Source organism: Macrotis lagotis, chromosome 1, assembly GCF_037893015.1.
Source record: "Macrotis lagotis isolate mMagLag1 chromosome 1, bilby.v1.9.chrom.fasta, whole genome shotgun sequence".
Lineage (NCBI taxonomy): Eukaryota > Metazoa > Chordata > Mammalia > Peramelemorphia > Peramelidae > Macrotis > Macrotis lagotis.
Window position 1 is genome coordinate 881,309,502 of NC_133658.1, and position 24,367 is coordinate 881,333,868.

Below are 24,367 nucleotides of genomic sequence, written 5' to 3' on the forward strand. Positions count from 1 at the left end.
TGGATAACAAAATTAACTGCCTATTATCTGAAAAGATAAGGATAAAATTAAAAGAAAGAGATCTCCAGTGCAAACATGAAAAGCTTACATATCTTTCCAATTTACATCTTAATAGTAATCACTGTTGTTTGTAGTTTTAAGATTTGCAAAATGCTTTATATATGTAGGCTTAGTGAAACCTCACAGAAATTGGGTGAGAATGGTTACTAAGCCCATTTTACAGATCAGAATCTGAAACTCAAAGAGACTTGCCCTGGATCGTATAGTGTCAAAGATGGAGTTTGAATCCAGGTCTACCTGATTCCAAATAAGGTAGAGGAGTCCATCAGTTTTCCATTGGCAAGACAAGAAGAAATATAATCCAATGATTCCACCATTGGGTCAGGGAGCCTTCAGCTTAAGCCTTTCCTAAACTCTGATTTACTCTGAAAACAGCCTGTCACCTCTGTTTAGAATCAGGTTGGCCACTGGGAGATTTACAACCCTGAAAGACTCACAAAATATTAAGAATTTTTTAGCAAGAGTATTAAAAACAGATCAAAATCCATCAACCACTCAAATGAAAGGGAAAGATTGTTAGGCTATGTGTAATTCAGAAGACTTGATGCTGGGAGCTGGACATACAAAGAGAGGGGGAGTCTCTTATAGTAGCAAATAATCTACTGGGGAATGGAAAAGGGATATAATTATGCATATAAGTGAAAATAAAATAATTTACATTTTAAAATATTTATTTTAATATTCATTTAAAATTTTTGAGTTCCAGATTCTTTCCTTCCCTCCTGCCCTGTCTTTCTTTACCCATTGAAAAGATAAGCAACATAACATTACTTATGTGGAATCATGAAAATATATTTTTATATTAACCAGGTTGCAAGAAAAAACACTTCAATCTACACTCAGACTTCATCAGTTATCTCTATGGAGGCAGATGGCATTTTTCATAAGTCATTCAGAATTTTCTTGGATTGTTGTAATAATAAGAGTAGTTAAATCTTTCACAGTTGATCATCTTTACAATTTTGTTGGTATTGTGTACAATATTCTCCACTCACTACGTATCAGTTCATGTAAGTCTTCTCAGGTCTTTTTGAAAATATCCTATTCAGGGGCAGCTAGGTGGTGTAGTGGATAAAGCACCGGCCCTGGAGTCAGGAGTACCTGGGTTCAAATCTGGTCTCAGACACTTAATAATTACCTAGCTGTGTGGCTTTGGGCAAGCCACTTAACCCCATTTGCCTTGCAACAAACCCCTAAAAAAACCCCAAAACATCCTATTCAACACTTTTTATAGCATAATAGTATTCCATTACAAATCATATACTATAACTTGTTGATGAACATCCTCTCAATTTCCAATTCTTTGTCACCACAAGAAGAATTGCTATAAATAATTGTATACTTACAGGCTCTTTTCCCACAAAGTAATTTTAGAAGAGAAAATGCTAAGGAGTGGTCAGAAAAGACTTCATAAAGGAGACAGCACCTGAAGTTATCCACCTTAGTGCTCACTTTCCACTTACTTTTCACCTGTGGCTCCAAGAAGCTGTGGGGTGCTCAGCAGTCATATCCCATAAAACCATTTTGGTAGACAGACTAAACCAGGTTGAGTGTATCCAACAGCCTACAAACCCAACATTGAGTTAGGGGAGATGTCTGCTTCAGGCATATGAAGACTTCCCCTCAGTGGAATGAGTGGATAAAAAATTATTCCACTGGCCACAAGGCAGTTGAAGTCGTTGCTGTGGAGTGCATAGAGCTTGGTCAGTCACAAAGATGCCAAGGTCATCCACTGTATCCCAGACCATCATTAATTATCTTAGCTTCTGCCTTGTCATTGAACTACAATGACTGTGGAAGAGAGAGTAAAATTGATGGCTGTTCAGTTCTGTCTTACTTAAGTCCAATTCTCTGGCAAGACAAGACATCACTTTTCAAAATGAAGGATGACAGCACCTCAGCTGAATTTTGATTAGAGCTAAGGATTCTAAGATGTGGAATTGAGGTATGTACACCACCATACATAGAAGGCATAAGAATGCCTTCATCCCTCATTTTGACTTTTCAAAATTCCAGAGTAATAAATTTTATCTTTTAGGGGATTAAGGGATTAAGGTTACCTATAAGAGATTTTGTAGAATCAGAATGCAAATACTGGAAAACCCACTTCTGTATCTGTGGGGAGTGGGGGAGAGTGATTTAGCATTTGACCACCTTCCTGTCTTCTGTAGCTGTCCACGAATTGGATTTGTTTGCTATTTACTTAGATCTGAAATGTGATGCTTTTCAGGAAGGTTATGGGTATTTGTAGTAGGATACAAAGGGATTGCTGAGAAATGGACCTCCAGCACCGTGGACAGCAGCAGAATGTCCAATTCCAGAGGACAGAGCTGGCGATGAATGGATATCGGCAGGCCCCCTCCCAGGGATTAGAGAGAAAAATCAGTATGGGGGAGATGTGGGGATACTGAGTTCCTGACCAGAATGGCCACCCCACCCATGTCTTTGAAGTGGGGAGCAAACTTCATATACAGGAGGGAGTGAAGGTATGCATGGGGAGAGGAGGAGATCGGCAAAACAGATGATATGAAGAATTTGGTCTGTTCTTGATCTGTATTTCTTTTAATACTTTTCTTTTCTCCCTGGAAGGCGTCTGCTTCCAGATACCTTCCTTCTCCTCATCTCCAGCTAAGTTCTTCTCAATCAACTCTTGTAGGACCCTGGAAAGAGGAAACAGGCGACTTGGGGTTAGTGGGACCTGCTCCTAGACCCATCCTTCAATTCTCTTCTCCCTCTTCCCCATCCAAGAGAGGAGACTTCACTGTCTGTGGAGCCTGGGTGTGTTGGGGTGGGATGTCCCCAAGGCTTCCTTGCCCTTGGAAAATTAAAGGCGGAAGAGTCCACCTCCCCACGCAACTCCAAATCCTGGGAATCCGTCTCCTCCCTCGTTCCTATCCACCCCATCCTGGCCTGTTTCTATACAAGGCCATCCCTCGCTCACCGGTCCCTTACTCCCACCCCCTACATTCAGCTGAGACCCCAGTTAGGAAGAAAAGGCGGGGGGCGTGGAAGGGGGGTGCGGTGCAGAGATTGTGTGAGACGGCGGAGGCGCATTCTCAGGCCTTGAGCTCAGCGAGGTCGGAATGTGACTGATAAGTTGGAGATAACCCTGAGACCGGGAAGGGCAAGGGCAGGACTCGGCTGGGGATAAATAGCGACTGTGGCAGTGAGGAGCCGGAGAGAGAAAGTCAGAAGGGCTGAGAGAGGAAAGGAGAAGCAGCGGCAGCAGTAGCGGCAGCAGCAGCGGCAGCAACAAGCCAAGATCGCTCCTTCGCCCTCCAGCCCACTCCTTCCCAAACATGGATACCCAGAAAGCGCTGCCTAGCCTCTTTTTGCTACTCTTCCTTCTGCAGCTCCAGGGCAGCTTCTCCCATCCCCTAGATGGATCTCGCCAGGTCCGGGAACTGACCGGGGTCCAGGTGAGCCCACCTTATATTCTACGGGCCAGCTGCCAAAAGGGCCAAATCTGCCTCCCACCCCCAGGCTCTCTCTCTGAAAGTTCTTCAGAAACCCTGGAAAGTGGTGGGTTGAGGGCTAGGATTGGGTGCATCAGGGGGAACCTTTGGATATAGGAGCCAGGGTCGCTACCTCTATTCTCCCTCCCTCTAAGGGATTCTCGAACGAATCAATAGAGTCTGGCAAAGCCTAGAAGCTGCCAAAAGGCAGTAGAATGACCCCCGAGCAGAAGCCCGAGGATCCCTAGATTCTTAAGATCTTATTGGAGGTGCCCTGGGCGCCTACGGGAGCTTGGGGAGAAGAAGGGAAGAGCTGTTCTGCAAGGCGGTTTACAATACTTTTTTGGTTTTGTTTTGTTTTGTTTTTGCAAGGCGATGGGTTTAAGTGACTTGCCCAAGGTCACACAGCTAGGTCATTATTAAGCGTCTGAGGTTGCATTTGACCCAGGTCCTCCTGACTCCAGGGTCGTTGCTCTATCCATTGCACCACCTAGCTGCCCCCTGCGGTTCACAGTTCTGGTTAACCTGTCCCCTTCCCTCCCACTCATCCTTCCAGGAACTGTTGTACCGACTGAGGGACAAGATCTCAGCTCTGGAAGAGTTGGAAACGGCGGAGCCTGAGCCGCGGGAGCGAGAAGAGATCCCAGGCAAAGTCTGGGAGAGCAGAAAGTCCGAACCCCAAGCGGCGTCTGAGGGCAGTCGTGGCTATAGGATCCCTGCCTTCCAGAGCCTGCGTGGTTTGCAAAACCCCAAACTGATGCGGGAATCAGGCTGCTTTGGCAGGAGGCTGGACAGAATTGGCTCTCTCAGTAGCCTGGGGTGCAACGGTAAATTGCCTTTTCCCCTGCCCGCTCTCTTCTGGCATATCACCCGCAGGCGCTTCCCACCCCCATCTCAAACAGCCCAACAAGATCTCCCCCGCTAACACTCAAACCCCATCCCATGTCCAGACCTAGTGAGCAGGGAGCAGAATTGGGGATGGAGGAGCCTTGTAGAGGGACCAAGGTCACAAGAATTACATTCAGTTCACTTGGCATGTCCCCCACCCCCAAGGCTGGGACAAAAGAGAAGCAGTGAGTTCAGGAGGCTTGTCCTGTTCCCTGGGGAACAAACAGAGGCTGACATCAAGCACGCCAGAAAAGCTTCATGGAGAGAGGAGGAGGAATCTCAGAGAGAGATTTCTGCAGCCACTTTCTTATCTGTTTGGCTTTTAATGTTTTCTTCTCTATGATTAGCTGACTGGCAAGTTTCTCCACATTGGGAGGAAACAAGGTAATAGGAAGTCCAGTTCAGGAGCTAGAATCCTCTGAAAGAGGAGCCCGCCAGCTCCAGAGTCCCACATTCTACTCCTAGCTCTTTCCTGCCTAAATTTAGAAAATCTCCCTGTATTTAGCATGGGAGTAGCTGCTGGCACATCAACACCCCCTTCTCACATGGTTATTTTTGTCTATCCGTGCCTTTTTCATGGATCAATGGAACCTGAATTCAATTTCCAGACCTTCCTCCATTTGTGACAAGTCACTTAACTTTTCTATGCCTCAGTTTCCTCAACTGTAAAATTCATAGACCAGTAGAATGATCCCCAGATATAGAGTCTGGGGACCTGAATTCAATTTCCAGACCCTCTCCATCTGTGACTTTTGGGGCAAGTTACTTAACTTTTTTGTGCCTCATATTCTTCAATTGTAAAATGAGAGGGTTAGACTCAATGGTTTCTGAGACTCTTTTCATCTTTGGATTGATTCTTTTTTTTTACAAGGCCATGGGGTTAAGTGGCTTGCCCAAGGCCATACAACTAGGTAATTATTAAGTGTCTGAGGCCAGATTTGAACTCAGGTACTCCTGACTGCAAGGTTGGTGCTCTATCCACTGTGCCATCTAGCTGCCCTCATCTTTGGGTTCTTAATTCCACAATCTGGCTAATAAAACATCCTATGACTTCCCCTTTATTCTTCTCCAATGTTACTGCCTTCCTTTGGTAGAGGCATTTTCTAGCTCTGCTAATCATCCTTAGGGTTCAAGAGGCTTCAATATTCCATTATTTCCATGATTCAGACATCCACATTCCAACTACTAAATGACTGTGTACTATTCTTTACAGGAAACCCCTGTGGGGGAGAAAAGTTCACTCCTCTTTTCCTTCCTACTCAGGTCCTCAACTTCTCAAAGCTCCAATGGCAGATGAAATCATTCATTTGGGGTGTTATTCCCATTTTTTCAGATGAGGAAACTGAGGTCTAGACTATACTAGACTAAACTAAAGGACTAGAATGAGTTGCAGGAAGCAGTGTGGATTGAAGGCTGGGATAGGAAAGGAGCAAAGAAAAAAGCAGGAGAGGCAGATTATACCTTGATTCCAGGAAACTATCAGAGCTATCTGAAAGTCAAATGGACTTCCTTAGGAAATAATGAGTTCTCCATTACTAGAGGTCTTTGAGCAGAAGCTTGATGACTATTTATGGGGATAGGGTTCTTGATCAGTTTGGATTAGCTGACTACTGAGGTCTTTTTCTATTCCAAGAATCTATGATTCAATAAGTTCATAAAACAAAACAAAATGCACAGAGAAAAAAATTAAAACTAGATTCTGCTTCAGCTTTGAACCTCCTCCAAATAACCTTATTTCTTTTTTTTTCTCCCTCATTAGTGTCAAGAAGGAATTAAGAAGTCCAAGCTGCCAACTTTCTAACATCTAATTCTTGCTGAGGTTTTTCCACCCTCTCAAAATGATGACTATTTATTTATTTTTATTTATTTATTTATTTGATTGTTTTGTATAAGCTGGTTTCTTACTTTTGAGCATGGAAAATTCATGATTAAATAAAGTTAGCTTGATGTCTTTTTATTTTGGAACTATTATTTTTGGAACTTTAAAAAAATCCATGTATTTCCATCTAATAAAACAAAACTCATGAGTCTTCCCCTTCCCCCAAAGTTTTCCCCTCCTTCAAACTTCCCTATTCCTGTGGAGTACCATCATCCCCTCACCCAGGCTTGACACTAGACATTATCCTGGTTTCCTCACTCCTCAGCTCTTCCCACCAAATCCAATCTCTTGTCAAATCCTGTCAATTTTACCTTCATAGATTCCCTAGGCTAAGTCCTCTTCTCTCCTCTGATGTGTGCTACCATGTTGGTGCAGGCCCTCATTACAACACCCCTGGACTATTAGACTAACTTGCTGGTTAGTCTCTCCTCACTCCAGGTCATCCTTTCTTTGTGAATTCTTTGAAAACTATAAAGCACTATAGAAATGTTAGCTATCCTAAATATCTCCTTCACTATCCTCTTCCTACTCTTTGGCCCTCAGTTACCTTTTTCCTCTTCTTAGATTATAATCTGAAGGCTGGCTCTGATTTCCCTACTCCTAAAATCTCCCAGATACAGCATGATATGGTGGAAAAAGCACTGGGTCTGAAAGGACAAGGGCTGTATCATATAATACCTGTTTAATCAAGTTTTTTTTTGGTAACAAGTCTTTTTCTGGGAACTCAGTTTCATCTTTTTATAAAATGAGGGTGGTTGAATTATCTGGAAGTATCCTCCTATGATTCCAACATCCAACATTCCTCAGCTTCTCAAGCACATCTCTCCAACACATCTTGTTCATTCAATCCACCTGGTAGAAGTGTGAGGTTTAGATATTCAAGTCTTCAATTTCCATTTAGTAGAACATGTGTTTTGAGTCTTTCCCTTTGAGCAAAGCTCAAAGACAAGATCTCAGAGCCACAGGCTGGGTAGAAGGAGAAACCCACCATTACCATCTTCATGGCCTCCTAGAGTGGTGGAAGCACACCATGAAGACAGCTAGTAAGTGTCCAAGGCCAGATTTTTACTCAGAAAGACTCATCTTCCTGACTTCAGGCTCAGTACTCTATCCACTTTGCTACAAAAAGAGGCAAAAGACAGTCCCTGCCTTCAAAGAGCTTACTAACTAAAGATTCAGATTTGAGCTCTCCTTGCCAGTATAGTGATCTTGTAATCATTTCACCATTCACTCCGTTTTCTCATCTGTGACAAAGGGGTAGGGAATAGATACACCCGAGGTCCCTTTCAGGGCCAAATCTTATGTCACTTTCTTACTCAGGAATCAATTGTGAATGCCAATGGGATCAAGTCCTAAGAGACTTCTCCCTAGCTTATAGCATTAGAACTGAAAGGGACCTCAGAGTTCATGGAATGCAACTCTCTAATTTTACAGAAGAACTTGTGGCCAGAGAGGTGAAGTGATTTGTCTACACAATGAGTAGTTTTCAATAACCTCTCCAATATGACCCCACCTTATTTATTATTGAGAATCAGCTAAGTGATGAAGTAGAGACCTGAGCCAAATTCAACCTCAGATACTCAGTAACTGTGTGACCCTGAGTAATTCACTTCCCCTCTATCTTCTTCAGTTTTCTTATCTGTACAATAGGGATAAAAAAAAACAACACCCACTTCCCAGAGTTAAATGCTTTGCAGAACTTTAAATACTAAAAAAAATACTCCCTTGTTTAGGTAATGTTATTCAAACTCTCCTTCATACAGGCTCCACTATCCCCTCTCAAACACATCAAATTCAAGATGGGTTTCTTGAGAAAGATAAATGTACCTTGGATAAGTAGGGGTAGAACAGAGGAACCAGACCCAGGAATGAAGCCTTTCTTTATGGTATGTTGGAGAAACCCAGGCTTCAATGGTAGAGTACTCTTAGCGTGGGTAGCTGAAAGAAAGAGAATGATATTGAATGTCTCAAGTCTTCTAGAATTGGCCCATCCCTGGCTCCTGGATCTCTATACTGTAGCTGCCTTCCCATTTCATCAAGGAAGTGTAGGAGGACATATATGTAGCCCCGAATTCTCAATTTGGCCATTTCCCTTGATTATTCTATAAACCACAATTTTCACTTAACATTTATCAAATGCTTACTGTGGGCAAAGCACAGTCCTTCTTTAGTCCTGTAAGGAGTACAAAATACCAATTGGAGGCAATGAGGCTATGTTGGAAAGAATCCTAGGGTTAGAGGCATAAGATGTGGATAAAATTTTGTCTCAGTTTTGCCACTTGATTCAAGCTTATAAAAATGGAGATACCCTGTTCATTTCAAAGAATAATGCATAGATTCTCAGAACTCAATGGAATGTCAGATGCCATCTAGTCTAACACATACCTATTCTTTAAAATGGGTGAAATAGGAGGCAAAGTGGTGTTGTTGGAGCCTGAAGTCTTGGTTTAAAATCCTGTCTGTATAGCCTTGGAGAAATCACTTAATCTCCTTGAGTCTGAGTTTCCTCAACTAATAAATGAGAGTGAGATGGAACCAATGACCTCTGAAATCTCTTCCAAACCTAAATTGATGATTTCTACAACCTTCCTGACAAATAAATGGTTATCCACTTTTTACTCAAAGACCTCCATTGAGGTAGAGTTCACCAAGGCAGCCCAATTCATCTTTTGGTAGTTCTTGCTTGAACAGTTCTTCTTCTAATAAGCCCAGTACCCCTTCTCTGCAGCTTCTTGCCCCCTGGGACCAAACAAGATACATCTACTCTCAGATTCACATGTTGACCCTTCAAATACAGACCAAGAAGCATTTTGTAAATGACAAAGTATTGTAGGGACATGGACTTTTCTCAGTTGTGTCTTATTGATGGCATTTACTATGACAACCTTTGCTCCTAAGGAGGAGTTAACAACAAAACCAAAGAAGGCAGGAAAGCATTGATATGCCCTCAAACTCACTTTTACAGAAAATGACCTCCTTTGTTCAAGGGTATAAAAATATAGCTAATATCATAATCAGATGCTGAGAGGAGAACAATAGAGTTATTTCCAAAGCTTTTTGCAATCCCTCCCTTTCCTCCTTACAATAAGATCTTTTGAGAATCTCATTGATCATTAAAATAACATATAAGATTGAGCAAAGACAAGGAAGGAAATAGAAAACCAAGTCACACCATTCTTCTCTTGTTTGGAAGTCCAAGGAAAAAAAATTGTATGGGCAGGGAGAAAAGGTTAAAACTAATAAATAAAGTGAATAATCTAAATCATGGACTTGAAGTCAAAAAGCAAGGAAGTCAGGAACTTAGCATTTATTATATACTATGAGGCAGGCACTGTACTAACCGATTTACAAATATGTTATCTGATCCTCATAATAAATCTAGGAGCTAAGTGCTATGATACAAAGTTGTGGAAACCAAAGCTGTCAGAAGTTAAGTGACTTGCCCAAAGTCACTCAGTACTGATCTTTAAAGACTATTATGAGAATCAAGTGAAATAGCATATATAAACTTTAAGCACTACTAAATAAATGCTAGTTATTTTGAGAAGAGATAAAAACAAATGTGCAAATAACTGATGCTTGGGAGAATTTGGGCAGCACTTGAGGGAGGTCCAGATTACTCTGAGAGATTTAAGAATCTTTCTGACCTGAGGTTAGGGAAAGAAGGAAAGCTTCAGGAAGGGGATGGTCTTTGAGTTGTTCTCGAAGAATGGGTAGGATTGGGGCTGAAATGGGCATCTTCCAGACACAGGGAGGCATGAGAATAACTGTAGAAGTGTGTTTGAGACATAGGAAGTCCAGTGAGCCCAGTATGGCTAGAGTGTGGTTCGGAATAAAAAGAGGAATGTATATGGATTTTAATTTATCTGTGCCTTCCCTGGTCTCTGTGGCAACAAACAATCAACATTTGGACTGTTAATCAAATGCTCAATGCAGGATGAGTCATTTAATCTCTCTGTTTCAGTTTCCCCATCTGTAAACTTTGGGAGTTGAAAGAGATAACATCTAAGGTCTATCCAAAAATCTACAAATCTAATCTATGAATCTAAGCCAAAAATTCTACGAAAACTCGATGTTTTTCCATATATTAGCTCTGAGAGAGGAACGAAGGCTTCAGTAAAAAGAAACTAGAATCTGAATCTTTTCCTCTGGAACCTTGGACAGTGACTTCTGCTTTTATCCAATTGCCTGAAAAAGTGGGGGTGGGGGAGGAAAGAAGATACTGCCCTATGAATGACATTTCTGGTATGCTATTTGCCAAGATAACACCCACATCAGAGGATTGTCTCAGAAAGGGAAGGACAGGGCAGGGTGACATGCTTAGAAAGAATTACTTCTCGGAAACACAGCTTCTTGTCAAACTAGCCTCACTAAAAATAACCTGACATGCACTTATGACTTGAGTCAGACAGCATCATCAGGGGAATGTTGCCTTTGGCCTACCAAATTCCAACTCAAAATGACTCTGTGTTATAATTCTTCATCAGTAAGGTCTAGGTAGATTGAGTGTTGGACCGGAACCAAGAAGATCTGAGTTTAAATTCTGCCTTAGGCATTTACCCATGTAGGGCATTGGGCAAGTCACTTCACATTTTGCTTTGAGTTCTTCATAATAGCACCTATTTCTCAGGGTTGTTGTGTGGATCAAATAAAATAGTATGTAGAGTATTTTACAAACCTTAATAAATGCTAGTCATTATCCTCTTCGTCATCATTTTCCAAAGTCCTGAAACCTACCACTCAAAGAATGTTTCTGATGGTTTTAATAATTAGATTCAATCTTTATTAGAATAATAATTAGAATCCATGAAAGAACTTGGAATATTTAGCCTGGAGGAGAAATTAAAGCTTGGGAAGATACAACAATTATCTTGGCATTTGAGGCATAGTCTTGTTCCTGAGAGGAGAAACCAGAAATACCAAAAATTGCAGCAAAGCAGATTCAGTGTGATACCAGGAAAAACTTCATCATATTTAGAGTTATCTAAAAAATGGAATGGACTGCCTCAGGTCTTCAGTTAGAAATCTAGAGGATGGCTTTTCAGAGATCATGTAAGTGATTGATAGGATTAATTGATCTCTGAGGTCCCTTCCAAATTTCAAGTTTGGTGACTCTGTGATGCAAACAAGATCAGAAAACCTAATTGTTTTGGTCACAGTGTTCCCTGAGAAGCAATGATGGGACAAGATTAGTTCTTCATTTTGTAAGCAAATCATCACCATGAAGAATTTCTTCAAGGCTATCAAAGAGCAGGATTAAGAATAGAGTCAAAATCATCAGCATTTCTATATATGTGAACAACAAGGTCCAAGGGTAAGAGAGATAGAAAGAGAAATTCCATTTAAAGTAACTGTAGACAACATAAAATACTTGAGAATTGACCTCTCAAGACAAACCCAGAAACTGTATGAACACAATTACAAATTACTTTTCACACAAATAAAATCAGGTCTAGACAATTGGAAAAATTTCTCTTGCTCATGGTTAGGTTGAACCAATATAAAAAAAATGACAATTCCAGCCAAATTAAATTATTTATTTAGTACCATACCATTTTTGCCAGTCTAGAAAAATAGTAACAAAATTCATCTTGAGCAACAAAAGGTCAAGAATATCAAGGGAACTGATGAAAAATGTAAAAGAAGGTGGTCATATCTCTACCAGATCTAAAGCTATATTATAAAGAGGCAATCATCAAAACTGCCTAGTACTGGTTAAGAAACAGAATATTGGACCAGTGGATTAGGATAGACACAAAAGAAACAGTAGTAAATGTTTATAGTAATCTATTGTTTGACAGACCCAAAGACATTAATTTCTGGAATAAGAACTCACTATTTAACAAAAATTGTTGGGAAAAGTGGAAGATGGAATGGCAAAAACTAGGCATGAACCCGCATCTCACATCTTATGTCAAATAAGGTCTAAATAGGTACAAGATTTAGACACAAAGGATGATACCATCTTGAACAGATCAAGAAATCTGTCAGATCTATGGAAAAGGGAAAAATTTATGACCAAACAAGAAATAAAGTACATTATAAATTGCAAAATGGATGATTTTGATTATACCAAATTAAAAAGGTTTTGCACTAATAAAACCAATGCAACCAATATTAGAAGGAAAAACAACCATTTTCACACCTAAGCATTCTGATAAAAATCACATTTCTAAAATATATAGAGAATTGAATCAAATTTTTAAGTCTATAAATCAATCTCCAATTGATAAATGGTCAAAGGATATGAACAGGAAGTATTCAAAATAAGAAATTAAATCTAAAATAATTATATGAAAAAGTGCACCTAATCATTACTGATTAGAGAAATGCAAATTAAAACAACTATGAGATACCACCTCACACCTATCAGATCGGCTAAGATGACAAAAATAGAAAATGATCAATGTTGTGGGAGGATTGGAACATTAATGCATTGTTGGTGGAGTTGTGAACTAATCTAACAATTTTGGAGAGCAATATGGAACTATGCCCAAAGAGCAATACAACTGATCATATCCTATAATCCAGCAATAACAATACTAGACTTATATCCAGAAGAAATCATAAAATATTGGAAAAGTACTACACGCTTCAAAATATTCATTGCAGCTCTTTTTGTAAATGGCAAAGAATTGGAAATTGAGGAGATGCCCCTCAATTGAGGAATGGCAGAACAAATTATGGCATATAAATATTATGGAGTACTATTGTTCTATTAGAAATAATGAATGATCAAACTCTAGAGAAACATGGAAAGAAATACAGGAACTGATGCTGAGTGAAGGGTATAGTGCCAAAGGAATTTTGTACACATTAACAACACTGTGAGTTGATCAACTTTGATGGATGCAGCTCCTTTCAGCACTTGAGAGAGATAGGACAACCCTGGGAGACCTTTTATGGACAACTTCATCCACATCCAGATGAAGAAAACCAAACAAAACAAATTTTAAAAACTTCAAAACTATAGAATCTGAATGAACCTATGGATACATTTTAAAAAATTCTCCTATGTTTTTCCTTCCTATCTTATGGTTTTCTTTCTTTTCTCCTAGTACTAATTCCTCATATGGAAAGCGACTAATATGTAAGCATGTTAAATACAAATGTACATGTACAATGTTCACTAGACTTTTTGCCCACTGAGGGGAGAGAGGTAAGAAGGGAGGACAGAAGAAAATTATGTAGCTTATAAATATGCATGTGAATGAATGTTGAAAAACTTTCATAGCATGTAATTGGAAAAATAAGATAAAATATCAATAAAGAACAAAATAGTGTACATCAGTTAACATGTATTTAGATCATCTATGAAATATGTAACAATATAATGAGTATATAATGTGTACACAGTACCTCCCCCTAGGAGGTTTACAGTTTAATAGGAGAAGGTAGGAAAGTCCACTCAAGGTAGGCAGTCAGTGCAAGACTATTGATGATGGTTAATTCTGGAACATGACTCTTATCAATCAAGATCTTTCTGAAAGGAGGAGCATTCTGGAGAAGAATTTGATTCATGAGTGAGTTAGACTAGATAATCTCTGAGGTCTCTTCCAACTCTGAGATTCTGTGTTTTGGCTGCTGTATAAAGGTCTTATCTTCTCAAATCTCAATCAAGAATCCTAATCGTCATATATCTTATAAATTATCCCTCCCAGTTCATATTCTACCTTAAATACATAGTGTTTTGCACTGGTGATTAATAAGTACCCACTAAATCAAAGAGGCATTATTGTATGGTGGACTTGAAGTCCGGAAGACCTGGGTTCAGATTCCACCTCAGACACTTACTAGTTGTGTGATCCTGAGCAAGTCACTTTTGCTGATCTACATATTTCTGATCTGCCTCAATTTCCTATAAAATGAATATTTCTATAAAATGAACATATTGGACTCACTAGCTTTTAATGTACTTTTCTATTCTAAATCTACAAGCCTGGGAAGTGCTAATGTCTAGAATAGTGCTTCTTAAAAGATATATATATATATATATAATATATATATATATATTATATATATATATTGCACCTTGTTAGTCTTTGACAGAGAAACTGAAGTTTAAAGTTCTGCCTCTTGCCTCCTCCAACTGATGAGGTAGAGAGGCATCTAGGAGACTAGTAGGTATCACAAAGCCCTCTCCACATTGGCCCACCTCAGTGACTTTTTTTTCTGGAAAGATTAGAGTTCAGTACAAGCTTCAGACTTCGGATTTGACAGGTTTTAGAATACCACATGGCAATGGAATGAGGATGTTTGCTTTCTCTAGGTTCATAATCATCTCCATCAACACCTTACAAGAGGGAAAAATGATGGAAGAGTAAGGCTATGTGTTGGGGGTAGTGAGTGGGGGATAGTGACTTCAGGAAAATATTCTCTGCTGTTGATATGTGAGAACAGAATGCTTGGAATATTTCTCTTATGGGATATTTCTTATATTCTAACCTTGGTGCTGGCTTCATAGTCTTGAATGGGGGGGGGGAACACCTCTGTTTTACCCACCTTCTTGGAAATATAGCCACAACTGGGAACATTCATGCAGGGGAAGGAATCTGAATTGAGCGAGAAAGGGTATAGAATTGCCCCAAACATCTGGGCTAGTTTGTGTCAACTTGAACTCTTTCCCTAGCTTGAAGGTTGCCTGTAACTTCCTTTGTTATTGTCCTTATTTGGACCTCCCTAGCATCGGAGCAACAAACTTAGGGAGAGATGTACTGGCCAGACATCCTGTTTCCCTAAATTGTTTCCACGGCAAGGAAGCAAAGAATCCTGAGGCATCTTTGTGAGATAATCAAGGATTTTTTTGGTTCCTCTCACACTTTCAAAGTGTGAAACCTCTTGAGCCAAATCAACAAGAATGTGACTCTTGCAGCCTAGGGTTCCTGAGGTTGTGACAACCGTTGAAGTGCAGAAGCCACCTCTGCAATGAGGTTATGACAGTCTGCACCAGACTGATAACTTTAAAAGGACATCTTCTGTTGGCTCCTCACTCCAGTCCTTTATCACTGCAAGTGACAGAATGGGGAGGGGTACATCCCTTGGGCGGTCTCAGGGTGCTGGAGGGGATATAAAAGGCAAAGAGGCAGACTGGGAGGCATAAGAGAACAGGGTCAGAAGACCAAAAGCAGAGAGGAGAGAGGAGACAGCAAGCATTTGATTTTCTGAGATTGACAACCAATCACAGCATGGGCTCCTTCACTACCATCTCCATCAGCATCCTCCTCCTTTTGACTTTGCAGCTTCAAGGTCAAACCAAAGCCATTCCTGTGTCCAATAATGACCTGGTGGATTTCAAGGTAGGATCAGGGAGATTTATCAAGGACAATAGCAAATCAAGGGAAGTATTTTGGTTCTGTGGTATTTTTTGGGTCACTTTTCCCCAATGCAATGAACTCATATACTCTCTTTGTCACCCTTTTTTTAGAATTTATTGGACCGCCTGGAGGACAAGATACCTTTAGAAGATGAGGTCATGCCCTCACAAGGACTTAATGAGCAGAATGAGGAGGCTGGGGAAGCACTTAACCCCATCTCTTCCTGGAGTGGGGAAGTCAGCCCAGTCCAGCGAGAGGGAGCCTTCAACCGGGGCACTTGGGAGCAATCTGAGAGATCTGCCTTTCTGAAGAATAAACTTCGGGCACTCTTGACTGCCCCTCGTAGTCTGAGGAGGTCCTCCAGCTGTTTTGGAGGCAGGATTGACAGAATAGGAGCACAGAGTGGACTTGGATGCAACAGTTTTAGGGTAAGATTTTGGAATGGGTTAGGGAGAAAAGGGACATATGGCTATGCTAAAATTCAAGCAGAGGTAGGAGGGCTCACTACCAAATGAAATCCTCAGCAAATGCAGGGACTAATCATTGTTCCCCTTGAAATAGTTGACACTCACCTTTGGGACTATCTGTAACCATAGTATGTTTAGAAAGCCATAAACATCATGCTTCATTCTCCAAGGGGATGAATATCAACAGATGTACTAGAGAATTAAAACTTTCATAGGACCAAAGTGTTTTGTAATTGAATGGCTTCCTTTTATTTTCCTATCCTGAGTTGTAAGACTGAAGGGTGAGATAGAATGGGCTGTTGTTAGAGGTGGTGGTTCTTCCTTTTCTTTGAAGAGGACCAGTGACATCACAACATTGGGGTAAAATAGTGGATGATGGGTAGTGTCTGGAGTTCTCAAATTGGATTCGAGTCAGGAGAGTTGTATTCAAGTCCAGAATAAAATTGAATGGATAAGGATTTCTTTAATCACTCTCTATAGTTTGAACCACCCACTAGCCCTGAAAACCTAGAGGAGCCATTTTAATATGCTAGGGAAGGGGCAGTTTAAGGGATCGAGGATAAAGTCTTAGTGCTTTGCCCATTTTATATTGGCCATTCATGCTAATCTCACCTGCTACCTTCTCTAGGTCATCTAGCTGGGATATTGCTAACCAAACACAATCTATCTTTTCTTTTTAGTTCTGAAGATAATGTTCAAAGAGGGAAACATGCTGGACCCGTCAGATCCATAGAAGCTTCAAATTCATTGGGACTTTGGCTTTATTTTGTCCATTTTTTGTCAGCAAACTGGACTTTGAATGTGCTCCTGGTTCAAGTTCTTTTGCCATTTCACAAATGTAATTTTGAATGTAGACAAAATGGTGTGATGTTGGCTTTTGCCCCTTCATTAAATGAGTTTAAATCTTAAACAGTTAAGGATGAATAAATTTCAGCACCACGGACAGAAACACTTGCGGTCTGGTGTGATTATTTCCTGGGGTGGGGGGGGTGGGGGAGTTGGGGGATTCTAAGTCTATTTCGACTCGTATATATTCAGATAGCAAAGTTGTCTCTCCTACTTTAAAAAAAAAATCAATTAACCAAAGAGTTGCCACTTATCCTATCTACGGAGGTAAAGTAAAGCATAAAGGCTATTTGGTTAATCTTATTCGAGGGTAATTTTTTTTTCCTGTTGTAGCTAATGTATTTCATGTCTAACATTGTACGGCTTTCTCCTTCCCATCAATTCTTCGTTTTTCTTTTTTTTCTAAGTTTTAGGGCTGGTCTGGTTTGACACTATTTTCGGTTATTGGATAGAACTAGAATTGAGGGCAGAAGAAAAGGGGGAAAAGGTGTTTCATTTGGGTGCTCTGATCTAATGCAAATGCGGTTCTTAAAAGGCTTCCTAACCAACCTCTTGGATTATACCATCGCAACTTTTAAATATAGTCACCATTCCCTTAATAAGGAATTTAAGTGGTTGAATTATTAGACTCCAGCAAGAGTTCATAGAGTACTCTTGAAGATGCAACTTTACTATGCTTTTGTCCTTGTGAAATAACTAAAGTTTCTCGGGTAGCAGACCATTGGATGAAGGCACGGGTTAGTATCCTTGTTCTAAGTATAGACATTTGAGGAAAAAAAGGATAAGGAAATACAGTAGTCATTATTCTCAGTGCTGGATGTAAGTGAAAAAAAGAAGAAAGGGATGCTGAGCTATCCTAGCCACTTCATCATGGACATTAGGTGGAAGAACATGAGTTCGTATGAATAAGAGGATAAAGAACAGAGGTTGCTATCAGGAGCATGGACCTTTCTCTCAAACTTACTGACTAGGAAAATGATTTAGGTAGGACTAGCTGAAAGTTTTCCACCTATCAACGCTACCCAAATGGGAAAAACACCCCATCCTTTTAGCACAAAGCAGAAAAAGGTCCTGTCTGAAAGTAGAGTAAAACTTAGGATAATAAAACCTTTGAATAGTTAGGGAGAGATGGTGGGATTTCCATCCTTGTCATGGATGAACTTGGGTAAGCACATACCTAAGTCACCAGACGGATGACTTGATCTTGGGGAAGTGACAAAGTGTTCTCTATGAAATGAGGTGATTAGGAGTCATGATCCCTAATATCCTTTCCAGCTCTCTATTCTCCTGATGTCCTTTGCTATTCTGTTTTTTTCACTTTAGGTTTATAGACTTAGTTCCAAAGGTCATAATCCCCCTCCTAATTCATCCAGCTGTTCAGATAGCAGAACAAATGTATTCATCTTAAAATTCATACACATACTTTCAAAATCAGGTTTGCCAGAATGAATCTTAGTGTACACTCTTGGACTAATGAAAGACAGCTAGACTGATACTCTCAGTTTATTTTTTCATAGGAATAAAGGGAAAAATTCTTAGGCCTTTTGGGCTACAGAAAAGTCAATTATTGAAGCTCCCGACACAGAAAGCAATAAAGAGGGGATGACACATTGGTAAATACACTGCAGAATATTGTAACTGTGGGATAAATAACATCTTGGTGTCCTTCTGACTTAGATCATAAGAAATTCAGTCATCAACATGTCCCAGATCTCACTGCCTTGGTGATAAGTAGCCAAAGGTTACAAAACTTCAGGAAAAAAGCTGGTCTCCCTCAAACACAAATACACCCTGAAGAATGTTCCTGGGACAGCTAGAATACACTTGGCAAAGTACTGAATTTATATAATCCCATTTCATTTGAGCTTTTGAAGAGGTAAATGAGGTCATCTTTTGCCTCATTTCTTACCTAGCCTATAATCAGTGAATGGGTGTCATCTCAGACTAAAAAAGATCAAGGTATCTCATTGCCTCCAGGGTCATCGGTCAGTCATCCTGACCTATGTCTTGCCACTGGATTCCACTGACTGGAGAAAAGAGTGAGACCGATGACTTTGCACAGCCCTGTCTCAAATCCAATTCACCTGCTAGTCAAGATATCACGCACTTGATATCATAGATCCTCTTTAAGAATGAAGAATGGACAACAACAATCCTAGATTCATAATTTTTATGTGCCGACTACAAAGGAAAAGGATAATTAAAAAGTATCACAGAGGCACAGCTAGTTGGTGCAGTGGATAGAGCACCAGCCCTGGAGTCAGGAGTACCTGAGTTCAAATCTGACCTCAGACACTTAATAATTACCTAGCTGTGTGACCTTGGGCGAGTCACTTAACCTTATTGCCTAGCAAAAACTAAACAAAACAAAGTATCACAGAAACCAAAGGTGAAGGACACATACAAGGACATTTTATTCTCAGACATGTTATGGTTACAATGAAGACTTCCAAGTGCCAAAATTCAAATAAAAATATTTTTTTGTACAAATTAAAAAAAATACTATATATACACAATGTAATTAGCTTATATTATTTTATAAACAGTGCAAACGGAAAAAAAATGTTACCATTGAAAATGACTTTTGCAAGGCAATACTGCACATTAACACTGCACAGGTTCTCAGGAGGAGCCCTGGAAGCCCTTTCCCTAAGATTGTCCCATCTTTGGATGGGCACACATCATTGCTTAGATCTGCATCAGAACAGCATCATAGATAGCAATATCCAGAAACACAATTTCGTTTAGCTATCAGCTCTATGTCAGAAACTGTTGGTTAAAATAAGCAAGTGATCTGATTAGGTCATCAGCCAGGGAGTTCGGCTTCATTATTTGTCCTCCTCCTATGTTCAGTAAGAGAGTTTCTTGGATGTCAGGAATCTTGGAATGTTGCTGGGGGTGTGAGTCCACATAGCCTGCAGTGCCCAGAGGCCATGCTGAAGGTGTAAAATGCTGGTTTCCTCCACACAACAGATAGCAGATGGTGACTTGAAACCATAAGATTCACATTTCCTCTTTTGTAGGTGGAGAAACTGTTGCTTTTAGGCTTTCAAAAAGGGGATGAGACAAAGACCCAAAGTCAGGAAAAAGAACATAGAACCCCAGAAAGCTCTGGGCCACTCACTGTCTGGTGTCTCCATGAAGAACAACCTGGGATGCTCCAGTCTTATTTAGTTCAAACTTCACCATCATTCACTTCTAGGCCACCACCTTTCTTGGTGTTGTGTAATTCCATAATTTGACAGTCTGCAATGGGATGGGAAACTCCAGCCTGGTTGCACTTAAGTAGTCTCAAGGCCAAGCCAAATGGATATGCTGTCCAGATGAGAAGACAGATTTAAAGGAGAACCTATCACTATAGTTGTGAGAGGTAGATGGGAAGGAAAAATGGGAGGGCATAAATTCCTGTTCAAAAGAGTGCAATTCTCCTGGTTTGTGCAGTCTGTGCAGTGCAATAGGCTTCCAAAGATATTATTAAATCTTAACGAGATTTTTAAAAAAGAAAAAATGAAAATGAAAAAGAGCATGTTGCTACTGCATCTGGACTCTTTCACATGTTAAAATGGTGGTGGCCACAGTAGTTAGCTGAATTCACATTCAGATGAAGAAACCCAATTTAAAGAGATCTAGTATTTTGGTCCTAGAAATTTCCTGGCTGATGGGGAATTTCTTCTCCACTACATCCAGTAAAACTGAGTAATTTCAAAGCAAGTTACAGTAATTTTGGTCAAAGTGATAAAGAACCTTGGGTAGAGTGGATACAAGTCAGGCGAACAAGACTCCCAAGAGGACATTCACTTTCAAATGTGCTATTTTAAGAACTACCAGCCAGAACTGACCCACTTCCCAAACTAGAACAATAGCTGACCATCTGAACATCAGTCCAAGCCTCCACAGTGCTGATGGTGGTAGACAAGAGCTGAAACAAGGCCTTAGCTCACTTTCAAGGAAGGAGGAAAAAACTAAAAGATCAGAGGATGCCATTCTATCATGATACCTTGGGTCAAAGAGAACATAAGCATCAAGTGGGCAGGTAGATGAGGAGAGGGCTGAAAGGCAGCAGCAGAGGGATATGAGAGATCCCGGCCACCAATGTCTGATATCATCATAAGCATCGTCCAGAGGAGCAGTTTACTCCAATGGAACTGGAATAAGTAACAGCCAGCAGGAGGGATGAGGCTTCCTGCTGTGCATAATGTTTTTAACCCAAAGCTAAAAGGAGAAGCTAAAGTCTATGTGCACTCAGGGAAGGAGAGAAGTGTGAGGGATCTTTATCTATTGGCATGTCATCAGAACAACCTGGGGCAATGTGAAGAGCACAGTTGGGAGGATGAGGATAGGGTACATTGGATCCAGAGCCCCTGAGCCCTCAGGGGGAGGGTCCGCCAAGATGCACCAGGACTTGCTTTTCACTTGTCACTCACCACATACCTTAGAGTGGTCAGGAGTTTAAACACTAGACCATGTAAGTAATTTCTGCAATTGTGTGTAAATCCTACATCATTTCAGACTAAAGTGATCTGACTCAAGGGTGTCCTGCTCTTAGGTAACTTTGGGTGATGCTAAATTCCTTTGGGCTGCTTCACCAAGAAATCTGATGGAGCTAAAGATGCTTTTACTTAGTTATCTTTGGAGAGGAAAAAGGGTCTGAGAGACTCCCATCTGCTAGCTTCACATAGGCAGGGCAAGACTAAATCACAGAGGATCAAAGGTAACTGGAAAGATGAAGAGTGGAAGGGAACTCTAAGGTGGAGGCGTATGGAGTAGCTCTGTCCCTAAGCTGACTCCCTGCTCAGGGTGTGCATCCACTTACAGTCTCACTGTGAGATTCACCTCTTTCTAACCCCAGGATAAAGCTTCTAATTCACTGTACTTCTGGAATGTACTAGCAACAACCACAAGCCCAGGGACTACCATGAGAAAGCATGAAAGAGAAGATGAGCAAGTTAAGAATTACACATTGGGAAGGGATTCTGTAAGGTTCTCACTTCCTCAAATTAGTAATCCATTTAATCTTAGAGCTGGCAGGACAACAGTACCTGCCAAAGCCAAGATTCCCTTTCCTGCCTAAGGCATTAGCTGCAGAAGGAAAGCAGCAGGAGGAGGGCGAGGAATGGAGCCCTTGGAGCTTCCTCCTCGAGCTGGGAGGACCAGGCTCAGCAGGGGCGGTATAGCCTCTGGTCCTCAAGTGGAGCTGAATGAAGAACGAGGGGCCTGCACAAACATCTGATGGCAAGGAGGAGAGCAAGAGGAGCGCAAAGAGATACCAACTTGGGGCAGGGGGGTCCCTTGCATCTCTGACCAGCAACATGTTTGACAATTACAGCTTTGAGTGCATGTGGCTAAAACCAACTCGAATCCTCCACACCCTGGGAGAGCTGAGGTCCAGGGCAGAATGTACATGGGCCACCTGGGACTCTCCCCAGGGGAGGAGGGGTTGTCCTGTGGTGGGAGAGTGAGTCCGGGTGGGTCAGATGGTCTGATAGTGTTGTCTTAGTCTTCCTTGGAGAAATTCATAGGTCAGATTGTGCCGAGTAATAATTCCAACAATCTGGTGAGGAAACAAAAAAAGAACCAGTCATTTGTGAGGAATTCACAGATAGGATGCATAAAAATGACAACAGTTTGCTCTGTTAGAATAACCTGGGGAAGAGAAAGTTGCTGTTGCTCATAATAATACTATTTATAGTAGCAAACAATCATTTTTGCATTTGTTTTTAGTTTCCAATATGCATCATCTCATTTGATCCCAAACCCTGAGATAATTAAATATTTTTATAATAATTACAAAAGCCTACAGAAATCCTCATTTCATGTTTTACAAAATTGCACACACATATCATAAATCTGATTGCTTACCATCTCAGGAAGGGAGGGAGAGTGGAAGGGAGAGAGGATAGAATTTGGAACTCAAAACTTTATTAAAAGTGTTAAAAAAATGATTTTAATATGTATTTGGGGAAATATATTTAAAAAAATTTAAAAACCATTAAAAAAAGAAATAACCATTTCAGGAAATATCCAGTTTGTGGACAAAGAAATCAAATAAATCTTTTGATCACCCTAATAGACACTTACTAAGTATTTATTGACTCAACTGGTGGCCAGCACTGACTCACACATCTGCTCTGTACCAGCTCACCCGAGCTGACTCTTACCATCTGCAGGTATATTTGATCACTGAATCCATGCAAGACCAGCTGCCAACCAATGGAAAACCTTGGTATTAAGAAATTTTGCTCAATGGCATCTCTGAGAAGCATAAGAATACTAAAGAGGTGATTCTCCCATCCCAATGGATGTGTGGATTGAGAGATGGGTTTGGGACAAGGACTATAGTCAGGAGCAGGTTGAATTAACAAAACAGGCTGAGTCTGAAAGAAGGAAAACTAGAAGCCCAAACTGACATAGTGAAAGGGAAACAAGACTTTTAACTCAAAAATGGCTCTTGTGGTCCCTGTCCAGCTGCTGCTGGCTTCTTGTGTGAAGCTGGGGACACCTGCTGGCCACATGTGGTAGAGTAGGCTGATGCAGGCTGCCCTGGGGACTTCTGCCCCATACCTGGACCATTCCTATCATGTGCCAGCGGGGAGGCCCTTCCCTCCAATGCCTCCTTCATAGCCCAGTCAGACTTGGCCTCCATATGGAAGAGCCTCCTTAAGTCACTGATCCGACCAAACATCTCCAGTGGCTCCAATTCCCTACCGTTGCCAAGTACAATTCCATCACAAGTCATGGTGTCTGACCATGCTGTGCTGCTGCTCTCTAAAGTCCAGTGTCTTCCTATCACTTCTGGGGTCAAACACAAGGGTCTGCCTGCCACCCACGGAGGCCTCCCCCCCCCCCCCCGCCAGCCTCTGCAAATTAGCCACAAGGTCCAGCCTGCCTCCCCTCCGTTTCCCATCTCTAGGTCTGTCGTCTTCATCGCTGCCCCTCAGAGTCCCCAGTTCAAGCACCCCCCCCATCTCGACCTCTCTCCCAACACAACCACCTCATATTTATTTTGCACATTTATTTATGTGCTATTTAATTCTGTCTTTAGCCTGGTCTAAAGCTGGATAAACACTTGTTGACTTACTCTCAACAGCCCTTGCAGTTTCCCACCCTCTGTCTCTTTGCCTTGTAAATTCTGAGTCCAGAGCCACATTGGAGCAAGTGAAGGACAAGGGTTGCTGGTGTAGCTGCCTAAGGTGAGGTCACAGAAATCAGTCCTGTTTGGCTGCAGGCTCAGGCAGCATGTCCCATCATGGAGGAAGTCACTCAAATCTATAGTCTCTGTGCCACCAATTCCCTGAGCAGTGCCACGAAGCCCTGCTTCTACCATGAGATAACTGGAGTGTGCATGTGCCCTTTAGGCCTCTTGAGTGCAGTCTCTGCACAGGGACAGAGACCTCAGAAACAGAGTCCCAAGGAGGACAAACCTGGCACTGACCACAAGTGATTTCTCTAATACTCTCT

The 24,367-nt window shown here is 41.1% G+C and overlaps 3 protein-coding genes across 5 annotated transcripts in view; 2 read left to right on the forward strand and 1 right to left on the reverse strand.

Annotated features, from left to right (window-relative positions):
• Nucleotides 1-3,225: 3,225 nt before the first annotated feature.
• NPPB (natriuretic peptide B) lies at nucleotides 3,226-6,360 on the forward strand. Of its 2 annotated transcripts, XM_074192099.1 has the most exons (3): nucleotides 3,227-3,479; nucleotides 4,072-4,342; nucleotides 6,163-6,360. In XM_074192099.1, the coding sequence occupies exons 1-3, from the start codon at nucleotides 3,360-3,362 to the stop codon at nucleotides 6,177-6,179; spliced, it is 408 nt and encodes a 135-aa protein (XP_074048200.1). In that variant the 5' UTR covers nucleotides 3,227-3,359; the 3' UTR covers nucleotides 6,180-6,360. The 2 variants fall into 2 exon arrangements, with proteins under 2 accessions (XP_074048191.1, XP_074048200.1); XM_074192090.1 differs by lacking the exon at nucleotides 6,163-6,360 and having other exon boundaries at nucleotides 3,226-3,479; nucleotides 4,072-6,156.
• A 9,036-nt stretch (nucleotides 6,361-15,396) lies between these two features.
• NPPA (natriuretic peptide A) lies at nucleotides 15,397-17,001 on the forward strand. The gene is made up of 3 exons (XM_074192112.1): nucleotides 15,397-15,578; nucleotides 15,707-16,024; nucleotides 16,744-17,001. Exons 1-3 carry the CDS (start codon nucleotides 15,468-15,470, stop codon nucleotides 16,747-16,749), a joined length of 435 nt encoding a protein of 144 aa, XP_074048213.1. The 5' UTR covers nucleotides 15,397-15,467; the 3' UTR covers nucleotides 16,750-17,001.
• Nucleotides 17,002-19,277: 2,276 nt separating this feature from the next.
• CLCN6 (chloride voltage-gated channel 6) overlaps nucleotides 19,278-24,367 on the reverse strand; it is a 34,007-nt gene continuing 28,917 nt past the window's right edge. For both annotated transcript variants that reach the window (XM_074218424.1, XM_074218425.1), the window contains exon 23: nucleotides 19,278-22,460. In XM_074218424.1, coding sequence (XP_074074525.1) covers nucleotides 22,380-22,460 — 81 coding nt within the window. In that variant the 3' untranslated portion in view covers nucleotides 19,278-22,379. The remainder of the gene's footprint in view (nucleotides 22,461-24,367) is intronic.

Coding starts and splice junctions, on each gene's coding strand:
- NPPA (XM_074192112.1), top strand. CDS start 15,468: ATGGGCTCCTTCACTACCATCTCCATCAGCATCCTCCTCCTTTTGACT. Junction 15,579..15,706: donor ATGACCTGGTGGATTTCAAG/GTAGGATCAGGG, acceptor CCCTTTTTTTAG/AATTTATTGGACCGCCTGGA.
- NPPB (XM_074192090.1), top strand. CDS start 3,360: ATGGATACCCAGAAAGCGCTGCCTAGCCTCTTTTTGCTACTCTTCCTT. Junction 3,480..4,071: donor GGGAACTGACCGGGGTCCAG/GTGAGCCCACCT, acceptor TCATCCTTCCAG/GAACTGTTGTACCGACTGAG.